Source organism: Hesperophylax consimilis, chromosome 26 (assembly GCF_061612785.1).
Source record: "Hesperophylax consimilis isolate HC1 chromosome 26, BYU_Hcon_1.0, whole genome shotgun sequence".
Lineage (NCBI taxonomy): Eukaryota > Metazoa > Arthropoda > Insecta > Trichoptera > Limnephilidae > Hesperophylax > Hesperophylax consimilis.
The window spans coordinates 3922607-3941166 of record NC_142861.1 but is presented as its reverse complement, the minus strand read 5'-3'; the positions used below and the strand labels follow the sequence as shown (position 1 = coordinate 3941166).

The 18560-nt window shown below is 35.2% G+C and overlaps 1 protein-coding gene across 1 annotated transcript in view; it reads right to left on the bottom strand.

Moving 5' to 3' along the window:
- Positions 1-9319: 9319 nt before the first annotated feature.
- LOC149411004 (putative multidrug resistance-associated protein lethal(2)03659) overlaps positions 9320-18560 on the bottom strand; it is a 98502-nt gene continuing 89261 nt past the window's right edge. Inside the window, exons 18-25 of the mRNA XM_089647190.1 lie at positions 17800-18024; positions 15572-15689; positions 14731-14964; positions 13948-14134; positions 13622-13794; positions 12855-12954; positions 10913-11053; positions 9320-9862 (exon numbers count right to left, since the gene is read on the bottom strand). Of these exons, the coding sequence (XP_089503316.1) occupies positions 9824-9862; positions 10913-11053; positions 12855-12954; positions 13622-13794; positions 13948-14134; positions 14731-14964; positions 15572-15689; positions 17800-18024 (1217 nt within the window). The 3' untranslated portion in view covers positions 9320-9823. The remainder of the gene's footprint in view (positions 9863-10912; positions 11054-12854; positions 12955-13621; positions 13795-13947; positions 14135-14730; positions 14965-15571; positions 15690-17799; positions 18025-18560) is intronic.

Genomic DNA, 18560 nt, shown 5'->3' with positions numbered 1-18560 from the left:
GTTTGCCTCCACCTCTTCGATATGACACCCAACCAGACTTTAGGACAAGTCATTAATTTGGATGTCTACATAGTTGATACGTCTTTGCTAAAATGGATTGTCCCATGTTGAAAAAGCAAAACCTTCTTAATATATCAATTGTTTTTTTTCTCTGTGGGATTGACTATCGTGCAAAATGGAACTTGATTGCAATAATTATTATTTCCGTAACATTAAAAAAGCGTGCATTTTTTCAAAATTAGTATTTTTTGCCGCTCTCTAAGAGAAATGGTGGATCAACCAGCAATTTTAGTATATTTAGAATAAAGCGTGTCAATTATCGTTTATCTAAAATAAATTGCGTGAAATCAGCAGATTCATTTTTGTATGTTTATAAATGTAGTGTTATAAAAACTCAAATAATACCTTTGTAATCTCATTTATTGATACAAGCAGTTTTTCTGTATGTATCTACTAACAAATTTAATATTGTGTTTAATATTGTACAATGGCGCTATTTAAATGTTACAATCATTCAAATAAATATTAAAAAAACCATTTATGTAATACTTACCGTCAGTGCAACTGTCAGTAACATTTGTGGGCATGTTTCATGATCCAAATTTTTCTCAAATACAAACTATTTTTTACGAAATTCAATTGGGATGGAGATCTACGATGTCGGGCGAGTGTAAGTGCGAAGTCAGAGCGCTGGGCTATTGGGCTAAATGGTACATTTGCTACCATTCAAATTTGTATGGAAAGCATTTTTATCTTTCTTCTTTATTCTATGGTTTTACTGTTAAACTGTCAATTTATATTGTAACATTGGGTTTTATTTATCTGTGGGTTATAACTAGAGACACCCATTCATAGCATTAATTTGTAAAAAATGTAGCATTAATTATTTAAAAAATAGCTTTTATAACTTTAATTTTGCGTTTTCATAGCGTTTATAGCTAAATAGGATAACATCAAGGAATGGGAGTCGGCGAGAGGGGAAAAACAATTAAATTAGCAAAATCACTTGAAACATGTTTATTGTATTATTGATTGAAACTCAACATGGCACATGTTTCTATAGTAGAGTGTATCATGTTCGTTCTACGATCTGTCAATTCAAGATTATAGCGACTAAAAAATCTTTTTTATTATCGCTAAAAACACCATTTATCGCTTTAATTAGCGAAAATATCGTTAATGCTATGAATGGATGTCTCTAGTTATAACAATACTACAGACATTTGCCACTTCTATGTTTGTGAAAAGTTGTGATGCATGTGAAAAGTATTTTGTTAATAAACATGTACATATTTTTAATTATTACTATTGTTATAAGTCTGAATAAATAACAAATTAAAAATATGTACATGTTTATTAACAAAATACTTTTCACATGCATCACAACTTTTCACAAACATAGAAGTGGCAAATGTCTGTAGTATTGTTATAACTAGAGACATCCATTCATAGCATTAACGATATTTTCGCTAATTAAAGCGATAAATGGTGTTTTTAGCGATAATAAAAAAGATTTTTTAGTCGCTATAATCTTGAATTGACAGATCGTAGAACGAACATGATACACTCTACTATAGAAACATGTGCCATGTTGAGTTTCAATCAATAATACAATAAACATGTTTCAAGTGATTTTGCTAATTTAATTGTTTTTCCCCTCTCGCCGACTCCCATTCCTTGATGTTATCCTATTTAGCTATAAACGCTATGAAAACGCAAAATTAAAGTTATAAAAGCTATTTTTTAAATAATTAATGCTACATTTTTTACAAATTAATGCTATGAATGGGTGTCTCTAGTTATAACCCACAGATAAATAAAACCCAATGTTACAATATAAATTGACAGTTTAACAGTAAAACCATAGAATAAAGAAGAAAGATAAAAATGCTTTCCATACAAATTTGAATGGTAGCAAATGTACCATTTAGCCCAATAGCCCAGCGCTCTGACTTCGCACTTACACTCGCCCGACATCGTAGATCTCCATCCCAATTGAATTTCGTAAAAAATAGTTTGTATTTGAGAAAAATTTGGATCATGAAACATGCCCACAAATGTTACTGACAGTTGCACTGACGGTAAGTATTACATAAATGGTTTTTTTAATATTTATTTGAATGATTGTAACATTTAAATAGCGCCATTGTACAATATTAAACACAATATTAAATTTGTTAGTAGATACATACAGAAAAACTGCTTGTATCAATAAATGAGATTACAAAGGTATTATTTGAGTTTTTATAACACTACATTTATAAACATACAAAAATGAATCTGCTGATTTCACGCAATTTATTTTAGATAAACGATAATTGACACGCTTTATTCTAAATATACTAAAATTGCTGGTTGATCCACCATTTCTCTTAGAGAGCGGCAAAAAATACTAATTTTGAAAAAATGCACGCTTTTTTAATGTTACGGAAATAATAATTATTGCAATCAAGTTCCATTTTGCACGATAGTCAATCCCACAGAGAAAAAAAACAATTGATATATTAAGAAGGTTTTGCTTTTTCAACATGGGACAATCCATTTTAGCAAAGACGTATCAACTATGTAGACATCCAAATTAATGACTTGTCCTAAAGTCTGGTTGGGTGTCATATCGAAGAGGTGGAGGCAAACCATGTGACCATATTTTTGGCACCAGAAGGGTTCAAGAATGCTTTGAATACACCATGACATCAATCTTTGTTGACCGCCAAAGAACGCACATTCAAATAACCAGATGCAGAAAAGCAAAGTTCGCTGAAGTAAAGCAACGGTTTGGAGCGCTGTCCATTGTGGGACTTTTATGCGGAGGATCTGAATGTTTGTTTTTAAGGCGATGCACTACGTCGTGTAATATTTTAAATTGAGCCGCTATCAATAATAACCCTTACGTAGATGGCGATAAGGTTTAAATTCCCGCTTCACACCATCCGCCTGTTTTGATTTATGCATGAAAAAGACATGGCCAAAAAGTGCCTGCTGTTTTATTTTGTGGATGTTCAGGCATAAATATTTAATTTGTTTCGATCATTTTATAAATAACTTAATTTGCCACATTATACAATAAAATCATAACCGAAAATGGGTTCGTAAGTAGGAGATTTTGAACTTTAAAGCAGTTTTCATATGCCTTATACATTATTTTTTTCTGGACTTATAAAAAGACTTGTCTAAAAAATACTCGATTATTTTAAAGGCCAAGATGTATTCTACTCGCAGTATTTAATTAAAGCATCTGAAACATTTCTAGGCGACCAAATTTTCAAACCAAAAACACATGATTTTGCATTACTACGTATGGCATCGCCTTAATTGAACCATCTACAAATGAGTAGGGTTAGTAAATTACATAAATCACATTTACAAAGGTGTCTAACGAATAATAGTGTAACAAAAATATTTGATTTTGGTAACAAGCCCGAACTTTTGTTTATCCGATTTGGGATTTGTAGTTATGTTTTTAGACAACAAATTATTATAAGCAATAATTAGTCGCTTTAAATATCCATACAAATTATATATATTATATCTCCCGAGTAAAAATAAAAGGCGCCGACGGGAATTGAACCCGCGCCTTCTGATGTCCGGTCAGATGCTCTGAGACCACTGAGCTACGTCAGCTTATTTCCAACACGCCAAATAATTCAATATGTACTACAAAGTACTTCAATCAACAATTACTGCTTATTACAAGTCATCCAATTATTATTATTATTATACAGGGTTTTCCAATAAGAGGTGTTATTTTGAATAGCCCGCTATTTCGGTAGATGTTACTTTTGAAGCTGTCATTTTTTGACATTTGACAAGTAGAAACTAAGGACGGGTTGTTTCGGAGAATTTGAACAATTCATCAAATTTCAACGTTCATTTTCCAGTTCTGTGAAAGATTTTTTCAAGTTCTGTTTTAATTTCAGTTTTGTCAAGCAACTAGCCTATAATGATATAATAACAGAACTTGAACAGGACTTTCACAGAACCCGGAAATGAACGTTGAAATTTGATGAATTGTTCAAATTCTCCGAAACAACCCGTCCTAAGCTATTAATAAAAATGGAACGATACACGCTTCAAAAATGCTTTGAAATTATTAAAATTCACTTGAGTGAATCAAATGCAAATCATCTTGAGTGATGAGGCCCATTTCCACCTCGGTGGCTTCGTCAACAAGCAAAATTGTCGCATCTGGGGCTCGGAAAACCCAAGAGTTATTGTTGAAAAGCCTCTCTATCCTCAACGTGTGACTGTTTGTTGTGGTTTATGGTCCGGCGGAGTCATTGGACCTTACTTTTTCTAAAATGAGGCTGGAGCAACAGTTACGGTGAATGGATTGAGCTATCGAGAGATGATTAATGATTTTTTATGGCCGGAATTGGATGGTATTGATCTGGACAGCGTTTACTTTCAACAAGACGGCGCTACGTGCCACACAAGCTACGAAACCATTGATCTTTTACGATTGAATATCAAAATAACACCTCTTATTGGAAAACCCTGTACTTTTTTCCACCTGTAAACAACCAACTTTATTTTTTGTAGGAAAGGCTTTGTTAGTGCTAAATTTCCCACTAGATGGCGTCGAGACATACTATATCTACATTTGTTGGTGAAATATTTTGACTTGTCAAATATTATTATTTTTTCTAATGATAAACTAATGTTTATAAGACAAGTTTTGTTTTATGCATAGCACAAAGGATAACAAATTATTATAAATTTATAATAACTTGTTACCCTTTGTGCTGTACATAAAAAAAAACTTGTCTTAGTTTATCATTAAAAAAAAAAAGTTTTTAGACAGCTAGCAATTTGCACCTTTGTAAAAACGACTAGTAAATTAGTGATATTAGGACTAAATATTGGATATTACAATGCAAAATGCCTGTATACTGTTGGATTCATTTATTGACAAATCACAGAAAGGGAGACGGTCACGCCACGTCCCTACTCCGCGAACTAGGTCAATTCTCCTTTCACAATTTGGATGTCTATAATACAACCTTTTACAATAGTAACAAAGTTTTGTAGGAATATGATCAAAATTGTGACAGATGTAAACATTTAATTATCCTAAAACATGCCTATATAGGTATTCTAACTTAGCACAGGCACTTTGACAGCTACCTACTTTGGATTCGAGATAACATTATTTTACGACAATTTTCACAATCTACTCAATGTCAGTTAAATCATAATTTTGGTACATACAATTCAACAGCAAACAGCAACCATTATCTCCAAGAAAGAATTACATAGCATAACTGGTTAGTAGCCAATTGATTCAAAGCCTCTGGTTCCCACGCAGGCGTTGCGAGTTTAATCCTCTGCTAGCTAAGTAGATAGAAGGACGAATACAGATATCGTCAGGTTATTAGAGGCACATTCATCTTTATCTGCATTTCCTTTCTAGAGAATAGTAAATTCGGTGTAAATATAAATATCATTCAGCTGAAATGAAGAAATGTTGAATGCGTTGCATTCAGAGAAGTGCTTTATTTCAAATAAATCCATTTCAAATGGAAATGCAAAACGGGTATTTTCCATTTTGCATTTTAAATGCTTTTCTAAAAACCATTTTGCATTTTAAATGCTTTTTTCAATGCATTTTCCATTTTAAATGCTTTTTTGCAACATTCTTCCTACTATCTCCACTCATCTTTTTTTCATAAGCCCAAAATATCAGTCGGTCCTCAACCTCGCTATAAGAGATAATTTACATTTGTCAAGTTGCTCCCTGGTAGAAGCCCTGACAATTGAGTGATACCATTACAAAAATTACTGATTCAAATACTGAACATGGAGCCATGACGCTGTAATATTAAATGTTAGATAGCAGTTTCTATGTTTTTTCGTTGGCAACATTAGTCCCGCGCAATTTTTTTGTGGTTTCATAATCTGTAGTCGCGGTGTTTTTGGATTTACCATCTTGTAATATGTATGTTTATTGATGTCCATTATTAAATGACAAAATTATTTAAAAATTCTATAATTATTTTAATTGTTTGACCTGAGAAACCATTTTGCATTTTCAATGCATTTTGAAAATTGGTATTTTGCATTTTGCATTTGAAATGCTTTTCTAAAAACCATTTTGCATTTTCAAATGGAAAAGTTTTGACCCATTTCCATTTTGCATTTCAAATGGTTTTGGGTACACATTTTGCACATCTCTGGTTGCATTGTCGTTTCTATTTTTCACTAAACATATTATTTTAAAAACAACATTCTCTAAAATCCACTTATTGCTAAATGTTTCGACACATTCCTCTGGAATATGTATATTAAGTAATGAGTGTATAATGCCAGTTATGATAGAATATAAAAGGTATACGTACAAGTTACATTTTAATATATATAATAGTCATTTCTATGCTTGTGTTTTCGACTAAAGCAAGAAAGATACTATTTGCAAGGCAGGTTACAACACAACATTTATTCATATATCCAAGGTATCCTGGAGTAGTTGGTGTTCATTATTTCCAATAGGTAATTCAAGATGGGAGTATAATAAAAAAAGTTATTTCGAAAATAATGTATTTAATCTCTTAAAAATTCTTGATGGCAAAATACACAAATTGCGTATGTATATAAGACTATTTGTGTAAAGGTATTAATTCACAAATTTTCATCTCAATATGTATGAAAATGTCCACATTCCAATATCATCAGGAAGTTAATGCACTTTTTGGAACACCCTGTATGGTGGAATCGTGAATTACATTATATTAAACTGAGCTATACAATATTTTTTGTAACTACATCAGTTCCGTAGAGTATAGTTGACGGGAAACATTAATTTGATGGCAGTTATATCTGAGCCAATTAATTTGAACATAATTTTTAATAGTTATTTGGTCAGATGAAAATAATATAAGAGTTAAGTACTTAGTTAACCACAACAGAGCGGTAAAAGAAAACAATTCTTAAAAAAAAAGCATTAAAAATTCAATAAAAACAATAATGCAAGGGTTAAATAATTTTATAAATTATTATTTGAATGAGATTTCAAAAAATTATTTGATTTCAATCGTTAAAAATATGAATTCTAATTTTTGTATAAAATAACTATTACTTCACTAAATTAAATTAAATTTAATAGCTCCGGATTGAACTATGCTATTATATGCAGTGTTTTACTGACAAATTTAATAGTTCCAAATTGAACTATGCTTATTATATTTTATATGCGGAGTTTTACTGACAAATTTCAAAGTTCCAAATTGAACTATACTACTATATGCGGTGTTTTACAGACAAATTTAATAGCTCCAAATTGAACTATGCTATTATATGCGGTGTTTCACTGACAAATTTAATATAACATATTTCAGAGCACTATTAAACTTTCTGTCTGGGTTAATTTTGAACCAAATCATGCATGAAATTCAGACAAGGATTTGCTCGTTGGATCTGTTCACTGAGCATGCTTAGCGAGCCGATCCGTCTGTTTCGGCACAGAATTCATACAAGGATTTGCTCGTTGGATCTGTCCGTCGAGTCGATCTGTCGACGACAACAAACACGCGGACATTCGAGTGGCGAGCAAATTTTTTTAGGAAAATGGAAAAAAACACAAAATCTAGGTAAATTTAATAGTCAATCTGGGGAAATTTAAAAATATTGTAAGGAAATTTCTGGAAACTAAGAAATTATCTAGAACCTAAAACTACCCCCCCATCATCGTAGGAATAAACAGGTGGATCTGACTGCCGAGTGGCTAATCCGATAACTCAACACACCTTTTAAAAATGATATAAAGTCATGAAAAGGGATGAAACAAAAACTAAGTTAAATAGGTTAGTTTTTTCAACAACTCAATAACACCTTTTAAAGGTGTGTTAAATTTTCATCGTGTTCATTGTGCCGAGCATGTTCCGCGGACTGATCCACTGAACAGATAGATCCTTGTTGCGAATTCTGCACATTACAGTCAGTTATAACTGAGGACAGTATTCAATTGGGAGCAAATAATTTGAAGCAATAACTACGCAATAAAACACAATCAAATATAAGTATAAACATAGTAAATATTCTGATTAAAAATATATATAAATAATCTGCAGTTTTGTACAAAAATAAAAATTCTTCTAAGCGTGATTCATAATAATACTTATTTAATAAAAACTGGTAAAATTGAAGAATTTTACATATTATGTAAATATAGGATTACACTTTGATTGCATGGATTATAGTATATATATCAGTGTGATTATATAGTTAAGCTCAGATACATTAAAAATATATATATTATTTTATTTACCAATTGAAACTTCAGAAACATTTGTTTTTAATAACTTTTTTGTATTTTTTAGCTTGACCCCTTTTAGTTGGTCAATGTAGTGAAAAGTTTGGTGATTATAAAAAAAATTTAAAGTTGGTAAATATACAGAAAATTAGTACACGCTCAATACGCATATTTTATTTAAAAAAACACTTATATCAGTTAGAAAATAATGCATTTTATAGTTATTTCGTTAAAAAAACACTTATATCAGTTAGAAAATAATGCATTTTAATAGTTATTTCGTTAAAAACACTAATATCAGTTAGAAAATATGTAACGCATTATAATAGTCACTTTGTTAAAATAAAAATTGATAATTTGTCTTTTCTTAAAAACCATGTTTTGATATAATAAGATTAAAATTTTTTAGGTTAGTTATTTATTTAAAAAAAATTAAAACCAAAGTAAGAACCTATTTCAGGATCATAAGTTTATATTTTGGGTTAAATAAGAGAAAAAATAAACCTTAAAACTTTCACATCAATAACAATGGCTGTCAAGTGAACAATAGATTTTAATTTTAACAAAATAATTTTTTAAATTAATTATTTTTCATTTTAGGAAACTGAAATACTTACTTCTCATTATTATCTCTATTTTCTGTATATTTACCAAATTTTTTTCACTTCAAAGACAACAGTTCAACAATGTTTCATTTTAACCTTTACAACGCTTATCTTCAACGCAAGCTATCCCATCATGCAGCATATTTTGACACAAAGTGTGTTTTAGTGAAACACAAAATATGCGACAGATGCATACGGGGAGAGCTGCCGATTAATCATACATATGACATAAGGTTAACATGTGGTTGGCCTGCTAAACATGACACTAAAGCCCAGTTGTTTCGCAGAAATTCAAACGTAACATTGTCATCAAATGGCCATGCAGCGGCATTTTGTTTATTTTGACAATTGAAAGGTCCCCGTTAAACACTGATTCTAAGTGTGTTTCAGATTTCTATCAAACTGTAATAAGCTGACAAGTTTAACAACAAGATAGTTGTCCTCTTCTGCTGAAGGGCTCGGTGCCGAACGGATTAATGATGCTAGTTAAATGTGCAGAGTGGCCATTTGATGGCTTTGTAACACGTGAATTTCTGCAAAATAACTAGGACAAAGAAATACCAAAGTAAAGTAAGTATGTAACACGATAGAAGGCTTTCAATATCAAAGTTAAGTAATACCTACTTAAGTAAGTATAATATGGCAATATAAAAAAACAGTATCACAAAACACAGACGCCGTTACATCAACACAAAATGTTAAAAGTAACTTTCAACTCATTTTGTTACAAATAACAACACAACATTACACATTGAAAGAATGTGCTGGATAACAAAAGTAATCTGTTACTACATTAGCACAAACATTAATTGATACAAGAGTAAAATTAGTTCATCTTAATCTATAATACAAGGAGAGACTGGTTGATGAATAAGTCAGCATTTATTGATTGCCAAATCGAAGATGGGAAATAAATAATGAATCATCTCGTGCCTCTCACAACTCTTTCTCCCAGTCGGGGGAGAATTGTTTTCTAGTCATCCTTTTTAGATGATTTCTGCTTCTCGTAACACTGAAACAAACATTAACATTGCTCAATAAAGGGGATAAACTAATTATCTATCTCGTGATTTTTCATGGGTCTGTGTAAGTATAAAAGAAAATGACCTAGAAAACATTTTGTAGCAGAAAAAGTTCAATAGTGATCTTTTGAGTTGCAAATAAATCCATTATTGTGAAACATTAATCTTGAACATTCAGATTTTTTCAATAGAGACCAAAGGCAAAAGGCCAGCCTAAAAGGTTGGCGAAACAACAATACATCCATAGTACGTGTTTCCCAGTATCGTATAGTACGTAGTCAACAAACGAGATAATCCCAAAAGTAAAGTCTCCAAAGCGCTGGAGACGCAGGGAAACTTTTCATAAGGCTGTTGGCAACACATTTGTGCTTCCCCCACTCCCAAGCAACTCTACGTGCACCTCACTGGAACACTCAGTCTTGCCTTGGCAGACATTTGTAATGGGGTTCCCGTTGTGTGTTCCGTCAAGTGCAAAGTTTGCGCAGTTATTCAGTTATTGAACACAAAACCAATTGAAATTCATCGCCAATTGACGCAAGTTTATGGCGAGTCGTGCATGGACGTCAAAAGTTGTAGGTAGTAAGTTTGCAGCTGGTCATTCTGAAATTAACGACAAAGAAAGAAGATTTGTGCAAACCATGCGTGAAGATCAGCGGATCTTTGCATTTTGGTTCCTGACGTTTCTCGTAGCAGCTTTCATAGGATTTTGATGGAAAAGTTGCAATTTCGGAAGGTGAGCGAAGGATGGGTCGTTAAAATGCTCACAGAAGACCACAAACGTGCTTCAACAACGAAGATAAGGTAAAAGCTGAGTTTCAACGATTCCTCAATGACACAGCGGTGAACAGGTATGACATGGGTACACAAAAATTGGCACAGCGCTTACAAAAATGCATCGACCGAAATGGCGATTATGTAGAAATATAGACAAATGTTTGAGCTTTAAAAGAAGTTAACATTACTTTACTTTCGGGTTCACCTCGTAGTTGGTGTGAATGAAGATGTGCTACACATGGTACGTATTTAATGTAATGACAAACCTGTTGTGCAATCCTCATGAGAGTCTCGCTCATGTTCTTGCCGGTTTCGTTGACCATACTCCGGAATACTCCGCTCTCGTTCAGCAGCAGCGTGTGCGGGTGGCCAAACTCTACCGCCTTCCCCGCATCCATCACCAGGACCTAGAGAACATCAAATATTAAAACCAACACAATCCAACACTGTAAAGGTGATATTTAAACATAATGTGTATCATACGTATCCAGATATCCAGGATTTTTCAACAAAATTCATATTTACGTAAAAACTGCAAGAACACTCAAACCCCGAAACAGCTTGATACCGTGTCGCCGACACAATTAAAAAGGTTTACATCAGAATTACTCAATCAAATGATATGCTATATGTGATTAATCAAGATAATTACATAGCGATATAGCAGCAGAACGTGAAACACATCTGAAAATAACCATCCACCACCTCACTCGGAGCCACCAATCCACGAAATGACCACCGCTAAGGAACCGACTCAGTATTTACGTTGATCCCCCTCCACTACTCACCCGAGGGAATTCCATGATGGCCGCCGTCTTCAACCAATCACAGCACAGCATATTCCATTGAGATTTTAATCAAACAATGATTACAAATTCAAATGTGACTATTTGTGATAACATCAGACTTAATTTACGGGAAAATGATTGAAAATATAACCACGGAATAAATATCAACATCAAGAAATGATTATATGCTAACATAATAACATGAAAAATTATACCTAAATATATTTTTTACTCTTTGGGAAATGTTCAAACCAAAGATATTTAACTTCAAACACAATATAAAAATTTGTATAATTTATTATAAAATAAATAAACGAGACTGGGGGAGATGGTTTTGGTAGATTGAACTGACTTGGTTAAAGGTATCATATCAAAATATTACTTTCCTCTCAGCAAACTAATTACGGAGAGGAAAAATACCTAACCAATTTACTCCTCACTAAAGAGGAAAATCTCCTCGGAGAGGGCCCGATTTGAATTTGTTCTATAAATAGAGAACCGAATTCCATACAAAGTCAGTTCAACAACTACCTCTGAAAGAGAATCCTCTCTCCTGAAGAACCATCTCCAAGTCTCCAAGAAATATTTTTGTGTTTTATTCAATATTAAATTCAGTTTTTGCCAGTAATAAATTCTTTTCGTCAGCTCAGATTTGGAAATAAATTCCTTTCTGAACTTGGCTTTAAACTTTACTACAAGCCTCCACTACATCCACCAAGACTGAAACATTGACAAGTGTACCCAGCCTCCTACGTATATTGTACGGACGGTTAATTGTCTCGTACATAATGATTTGAATCTTTTTTACGCTATCGTTTCAAACATGCGATACAGCAAGAAATTGAAATAGTATGAAGCTGTATCACATGTCAGCAACTTTGTTTGCCTGAAAATACAGCGCACCTCCCAAATACAAAATTTTACCCTTCGTTAGAGTATTAGAGATTTGCAAAGAATACAAACTTAAAGAATAAGTTTAAGGATGAGACGTTTAGATCTCTTGGGCACGTAGAGCGAATGAACGAAGAAAGGAGTGTAAGGAGAATCTATGATGCAAATGTGAATGGTAGCAGAAGTCGGGGACGCACGATCAACTGAATGATATACGAGTCAGGCCACTTCAAAAGTCAGAATAACAGAAGGGTATGTATAAATGTGAATGACGCAAGGACTGTGTGGCAAGACCAAGTTGTTTGGCGGTACATCCTCTCTTTTCATTTCTACAGCATTCATCCTTCCTCTGCCAGCTCCATACCTCACTGCCACAAATCAGGGTAAGTACAAGCACTCAGTTGTAGACTGCTAGCTTCTCTTCTATGGTCAATTTTTTTTGTTATTTCTAACCGCGTTCAGACCTCAGTTAATGGTGGGGGGGAGGGGATTGGTTTTAAAGTAAATAAATGTTTGTTTGTTAAGTTACCTTATCAGAGTCCATGACGGTGTGGAGTCTGTGCGCTATGGTCAGCACGGTGCAGTCGGCAAACTTCTTTCTGATGGTGGTCTGAATAAGGGCATCAGTTCTACAACAAACATAATATATTTCAAAATGTACAATGTTTCAATAAGTTACGCTAAACAAAAATTTCACTTGAATAATCAAGGGCATTTTCTTTTTTAATCAATATCCCCTACAATAGCTGTAAAGGCTTTTTTGTAAGGTTTAAAATAAACAATTAACAACCAGGACAGTTGCAAATACGGTCTCTAAATATGTGAAAAATGAAAAACTCATCAGTTTAGTGGTTGGTTTTGGGCAGTCACAGAGAACAGTGAAAGTGTATTGAATATAAAACCATGAGCTATACCGGTATGATTTGAGATTTTCACGGTCAAAAGTATTATCGTGATTTATTTTTGGGTTATCATTCCGTGTTGCGCTTTGACCTTCTTTAGCCATGACCGCATGACAGTGACATCACTCTGCCTGATGATGGTCACTGTAACGCTATCTGCTAAAGAAGAAGGAAGCGGAACACGGAATAATACCTCAAAAATAAACCATAAAACTAACCTATATACCTAACCTACGTAACCTAGTTTTTGTTTCATCACTTTTCATGACTTTATCTTGTTATTTTGAGTCTCGTTGGTGAGTTATCTGGTCACCAACGAGACAGTGAGAGGGTGGAACAAATGGAGGTGTTTCCTGAAGGCTGCCAGGACTCCCCAAGTATAAGATATACTTACTGAGGGTCCACATTAGCGGTGGCTTCATCCATGATCAGGATCCTGTTCTTGCGCACGATAGCTCGGGCCAGACAGACCAGCTGCCTCTGTCCCACGCTGAAGTTGGTCCCCCCTTCTGACATCTTGGAGTTCAGCCCTCCCTCCAGTTCCATCACTGCGTCCTTAATCTCTACCTGAAATAGACAATAATGATAATAAGTATCGATAATATTATATTTTGGCAAAAACAAGAGATTAAAAAAATTTGTTCCTTATTAGGTTTTAAAATTTGACAGCCTGATAGGCCGATACAAATCATCAAAATATCTTTTCAACCCTCGTCTTACCTCTTCCAAGGCCTTCCACAGCACCTCGTCTGAATACTGATTGAAGGGGTCCAGGTTCTTCCTCATGGTGCCGGAGAACAGCACCGGCTCCTGGGGGATGATGGAGAGCTTCCCACGGAGGTCATGAAGACCGAGCTTGGAGGTATCCAGGCCATCAATTTCAATCTTACCCTCCACGTAAGCCAGTCTGAAAAGGAATTCAGAAATAGAGAACAACGGCACATTGAACTGTAATAGGTAGCGGCTTCCACTATCGAGTAACTTGTTTGGGTTAGTCCTGGGTCGATCGTGAACTACCCAATCATTGTGACCCGCTCTAAAAACACCAATGAGCGATCAGGATACATTTATACAAAAAAGATTCGATTGTCAACACCCATGTCCTGTGATGGGTGCTGGTGTGGCGAACGACCATAGATATATGAATTTTGTAGACCGTGCATCTCGATTCTTGTTCTTCACGACAGACCGGTCGGTGGCTGAGTTGACACCGCGTTTGGGTCTGGAGATAGGCCGCCATACAGAATCGAAACGCTGCTTGAAATGGTATTAGCCATTGTATTGTAATTTCTCCCATAAAGTGTAGCTAGAACATCGAAATTTTAGCCCAGTGGTAAATCTTGATCCTTCTCTCAAGACAGGAACGTGTTTGGCGTCTAGTACTGTAGACACTTGTGCAGCAAAAAAAAAGGATCAGTGTCAAACCAACATCGCGCTACCTAACATCTCTTGTGATTACCTAACGCATTAGAAGTTGGCTACACACCTATCAGCAAGTGTTACCTGAACAGAGCACTGATGATAGAACTCTTGCCGGCCCCCGTGCGCCCCACGATGCCCAGCTTGTCGCAGGGCTCCAGCTGGAAGTCCAGGCCACGCAGGGCGGGCTCCCCGTCGGGGGCGTAGCGCAGCCACACGTCCCGCACTGTCATGGCGCCCTGCTCGGGCCACGAGGTGCTCGGCGGATGCACACTCTCATATGGAGGCTCCTTCTCGATATCGTTGTACTCCATCACCCTGGGAAATACAAACAAAGAATATATCATGACATAAATAACGCAGTGGATCATTTCAAAATCAGCAACTACCTTCATTCATACTTGCCCACTTTAACACCTTGATCGCACATTTCATAAACGGGAGACGTGTACACAGTTTTAAGAACCTCTCCATGAAGTTTTAAGGAATTCACAGGATATGTAAGTATCCGATACTGGCGTGTGTATTGCAGTTGCAAACAACTTGCTGAAATCACGAGACCTACGTCGCCACCATATCTTGAAATGTCAAAACTACCTTTCATAAACTCACTCACAACTGCTGTAGCTGTCATATTTGTTGACCGTTTTGTTCCTACCATTGATCTAAAGCATACAAATTGTTATAAAATGTCTGACACAAGTGATATGAGACCATCATTTTTATTCATTGCTCCGCCATGTTTAAAATCTCCACAATGTGAGTGGAAACAACTTCGATTGACATCACCAAACGAGTTTACAAAACGTCGGCAACGTATGCCTGATATATGGCGGTAATCGCCAAGATACTTGAATCGTTGAGTATCAGATAGTTGCATATCGCTACCTATCGGAAAAAAATAAAATAATGGTAGATGGCATACCTTTCGACGCTGGTCATCTGGTTCTCCATCTCTGTGCTCTGTCGCATTCCCCATTGGAACATTCCGGTGAGCCCTAGGGCCTGCGTGATGGCCAGACCCACGTTACCACCCAGACTGTCTGCAAACATAACAAAAATACGTGACTACGTGCACATATGAATGCGTGAATAAAAAATGTCTCCAGCGATATACGCGTAATTTATTAGCATTTAATTGTACTAATTATTCTGGTTAAATTATATTGAAAGTAAAAAAATCCTACATATTAAAAATATTATTTATTTATTCAAACGCCATAAAATGGCTTTTACTTTTTTTTTGAAGCGTACAGTGGTAACCAGGATAATAATAGCAATAAATTAAAGAACAATTAATGCATACACAAAAAACCTATTGCAAGTGATGAGGTTATTAACACATTGTAGTCGGGCGCTTCAAACAATAGACTCTAGCCTATAGCGGGTGTTTTTCGCGATTAGCGCATAAATATATCGCTTTCCTAAAATTGACACAATTTCTAAACCAAATAATATTTTCAATTGAAATTTTCAAAGAAATCATATATGACATTTAATCATCAAAAATAAATTATAATTGCTTTGATTACATCATAATTTCACCACATTTCAAAGCTGAATATAAAAACCTGATATTAATTCAGTAAATAGCATTCAATATTTGAAAATTCCAAGTTAAAGATAACATGTTTATTCATATCATGTAGTTATATAATAATATATATTTGCCATGCCTGCAATTTTACAATCGCTGGATGTGTGAAATCTGATCGCGTAAATTGAACAGTGTCGCCTAAGGTCGAAGGCGCACACTCAATAACTCATATTTTTAATTGCTTCTTGTCAAAAAAGAGTCTTTTGCGGTTGTCTCGCCTGATTGAAGAACCCATTCCACTTATGAATCATAGTATTTCACGCTGATAACAAACCCGTATAGTGCCGTTTCCCGCCAAAAACCGACAGTCGACAAAAACGGCATTTGCCGTGTCCCGCAGTTGACCGACGGTCCGCGAAAAACGGCAAAGGCCGTGTCCCGACGACAATGTGTTAATATAAGTGCAGTAAGACAATGCATAATTCAAAAGAAATAAATACCAGTGTAACAATAGTTGAACTAATTTATACTAGGCTTGTATAAGACCTGTCATAAGTATGAGGTGTCTATGATAATAGTCAGTAGTGAGTTTATTGTTACCCACAAAATAATGGAATAGCTGAGCAGGCATCATCACTTGGCATTAACTATTCACGGTTGTCAGCGATTCAATAATACTTATGGATAAGAATAATATAAAATATTGAGAAATAACACGGCGGCGGCGGCACTCGAGCGCTAAGGGTTAAATACTCTAATTTGTTTACATGAAACAGTTTGAAAACGATGATGGTATACCAAAATGGTGGTTATTGTTTTTTTATGTGTTCCAATATAATTCAGGAGAATTAACACATTGGCCTTCAACACCGTCGGCTTGGAGGGTGTCTATCACTATGTCTTAAACTCCAATCACGCCAGCGCGGCGGGCCTGAAGTCGGCTTAAAAATGAATAACGAACATCCAATTGCTATCTCTGTTACCAAATTTTAAATGCCAATCGCTCTGTAGACAATGAAGCATTTGTTTTGTAGTGTTGGCAATTTTTGGTAAAGTTTTTTCTGACAAGTATTTATCAATGAAGTTTTGGTAGCAATCAATGTACATCAAGAATGTGGTGAAAAGGTTAATGTGGCTATCAAAATTGACAATAAAATAATGTTGGTTGTGTTAGACTGCTTATCAGCCTTCACCTTAGCATTATGACATTTTGCATACTTGAGCAAATATGTATGGAGAAAGAAAACTATTTTGTGAAAAATTTCAAAATGACAAGGCTTTGAAATAATGGTAAGCGATTTTTACATATTTTTGACGTTTTCATAAAATGTATATTTAGAAACGCAAATATTTACGTATAACACAATGCGATATTCATAATCTTACCAAAACATTTTTTAGAATGAGGCTACGTTTTCCAAAACGTGAGTTATGAAGCTCTTAGTAAAACTCGTAAATAACACAAAAATTATCACGTTCTGACAGTTCTCAAAGGGACACATAATAAATAAAATTCTATGTCTGAGAGGTTAAGGACCAGCTGCCACTTAGACAATGATAAAAAGTATTCAACTCGTAAACAGTAACGTATTAGTGTACAGAAAGTAGAGCCTTACCAGTGAGGAAGAAACTGAAAGTGACCAGTCCTATGTAGACCACACAGACCACGTCCAGCCAGAAGCCAAAGGCGCGTGAGGAGGCGATGAAGAGGTACCAGGCGGAGGAGTGCAGGTCTTGGTGCGCGTCAAACTCCTGCTCCAGCACGCCCTGCGCGTTGAAGGCGCGGATGGTGGTCATGCCCTGCAGGGACGCATTCAGGTGAGAGAACACGGGACTGCGCGCTGGAATTCAATATATACACTTATTAGCTATATACTAACTAAATAACTAACCATCACGCCATTTCGCCGCAGATTACGGAGCCTTGCTTCATTCACATTCATACCCTTCTGTTATTCTGACTCTTGACATGGCCCAACTCAAGAATTTGGCTTACTTGGCCGTGTTCACTTTCTCAGGAGTCCCCGACTGCTTCTACCATTCTCATTCGCTCCATATGTTCTACTTACACTACTTTTTTCATTCATTCGCTCTACATGCACAAACCATCTAAGTGTCCCTTTCTTAATCTTACTCACTATGCTTAGATCAGCTTTGCATTATTTACGAATCTCCACATTTTTCACACTATCATACATGGTTTTACCACACATATGCATAAGGGGTTTCACTTCTACAGCCTATTTTCATCCTTCCTCTACCAGTTCCATGCCTCACTGCCATACATGAGGGTAGGTACCGACACTCACTGCTAGCTTCGCTTCTTTGGACGATTTTTTTATTAGCGCCAATCGCATTCAGTCAATGGAGTTTCCTG